Source organism: Cariama cristata, unplaced genomic scaffold (assembly GCF_000690535.1).
Source record: "Cariama cristata isolate BGI_N322 unplaced genomic scaffold, ASM69053v1 scaffold13321, whole genome shotgun sequence".
Lineage (NCBI taxonomy): Eukaryota > Metazoa > Chordata > Aves > Cariamiformes > Cariamidae > Cariama > Cariama cristata.
The window spans coordinates 19,837-21,526 of NW_009601074.1; the positions used below are offsets into that span (position 1 = coordinate 19,837).

At 64.1% G+C, this 1,690-nt stretch overlaps 1 protein-coding gene across 1 annotated transcript in view; it reads right to left on the reverse strand.

Moving 5' to 3' along the window:
• The window catches only part of PLCD3 (phospholipase C, delta 3), a 7,922-nt gene that overhangs the window by 655 nt on the left and 5,577 nt on the right, over positions 1-1,690 (reverse strand). Inside the window, 1 exon segment of the mRNA XM_009710305.1 lies at positions 1,177-1,312. Coding sequence (XP_009708607.1) covers positions 1,177-1,312 — 136 coding nt within the window.

Below are 1,690 nucleotides of genomic sequence, written 5' to 3' on the forward strand. Positions count from 1 at the left end.
TCCTGGGGGAATGGGGATCATACTGGGACTGTGATGGTGTATATTGGGGGAATAGGGGTCATACTGGGGCCAGACTGGGCTATACTGGGGGAATGGGGGTCATACTGGGACTGTGATAGGGTATATTGGGGGAATGGGGGTCACACTGGGCTTGGGCTGGGTATACTGGAGGGCAGGAGGGAGCAGCACTGGGGAGGACAGGGATGTACTGGGATGCTGCCACTGGTGTGGATCAGGCTGTGCTGGGACTGGGGCACTGTGGGACTGGGGTGCACTGGGAGGACTGGGATATTCTGGGCACCGGCTCCACTGGTGATGGCAACTGCAGTGCAGGGGGCAGCGGGTGCCTGGGGTGTTGGGTGCCAGAGGGCTCTGCCACCCCCCGGGGGTCAGGGTGCCATGGGGTGTCCTCAGGGATTGGAGTGGCCTGGGGCACCCTTAGAGATCAGAGCACCCTAGGGTGCCCCTGGGGACTGGTTGCCCTGAACTACCTTGGGCATCAGGGTGCCACGGGGTGTCCCTGGGCATCAGGGTGCCTTGGGATGCCCCGGAGGACTGGATGCCCTGAGCTGCCTCAGGGATCAGGGTGCCCTGGGGTACCCTGGGGATTGAGGTGCCCTGGGGATTGAGGTGCCCTGGGGTGCCCCTGAGGACCAGGTGCTCTGGAATGCTCTGGGGATCAGGGTGCCATGGGGTGTTCCTTGGGATCTAAGTGGCCTAGGGCACCTCTGGGGATCAGGGTGCCCTGGGGTGCCCCTGGGGATCAGGGTACTATGGAGTGTCCCCAGGGACTGGGTGCCCTGGGGTGTCCCCAGGGATCAGGGTTCCCTGGGGTGTCACTGGAGATCAGAGTGGCCTGAGGCACCCCTGGAGATCAGGGTGCCATGGGGTGTCCCCAGGGATTGGGTGTCCCTGAGGATCAGAGTGCCCTGGGGTGTCCCTGAGGACTGGGTGCCCTGGGGTGTCCCCAGGGATCAGGGTACCCTGGTGTCCCCCTGAGGACTGGGTGCCTTGAGCTACCTTGGGGATCAGGGTACCATGGGGTGTCCCCAGGGACTGGGGGGTCCTGGCATGTCCCCAGGGATCTGACTGCTCTGGGGTGCCCCTGAAGATTGGGTGCCCTGGGGTGTCCCCAGGGACCGATGACCAGGCTGTGGTGGCCCAGCGGGCGCTCACCGTTGTTGAGCTTGTGGTGGGTCTGCTGCCTGCTGCAGTCGGCCGGGACGCCGTGGATCTCCACCCGTACGAAGGGGTCCACGATGGAGCTCCCCTTCTCCCGGTTCAACTTGGGCAGCTGCTGTGCGGTGATCACCTGGGGACAAAAAAGTGGCACGGGGCACCGTGGGGTGGTGGGCCCCAGGAGAGGGGACATGGGTGGCACATGGCTGGGTGTGGGGACAGGGTTGGTGTCCCCAGGAGAAGGGATGTGGGTGGCACTCGGCCAGGAGTGGGGATGGGGTGGGGAGATGGGAAGTCGTTGGTGCCACCTCGGAGAAGGGACATGGCTGATACCAGCTGGGTTTGGGGACAGGGTTGGTGTCACCCAGCAGAAGGGTCATGAGTGGCATATGGGTGGGTGCAGGGTCAGGGTTGATGTCGCCAGGGATGATGAAGGGACATGGGTGGCATTTGGCCAGGCACGCATAAGGGGTCAGTGTCAGCCATGGATGGCACCCACACAGACGTGAGG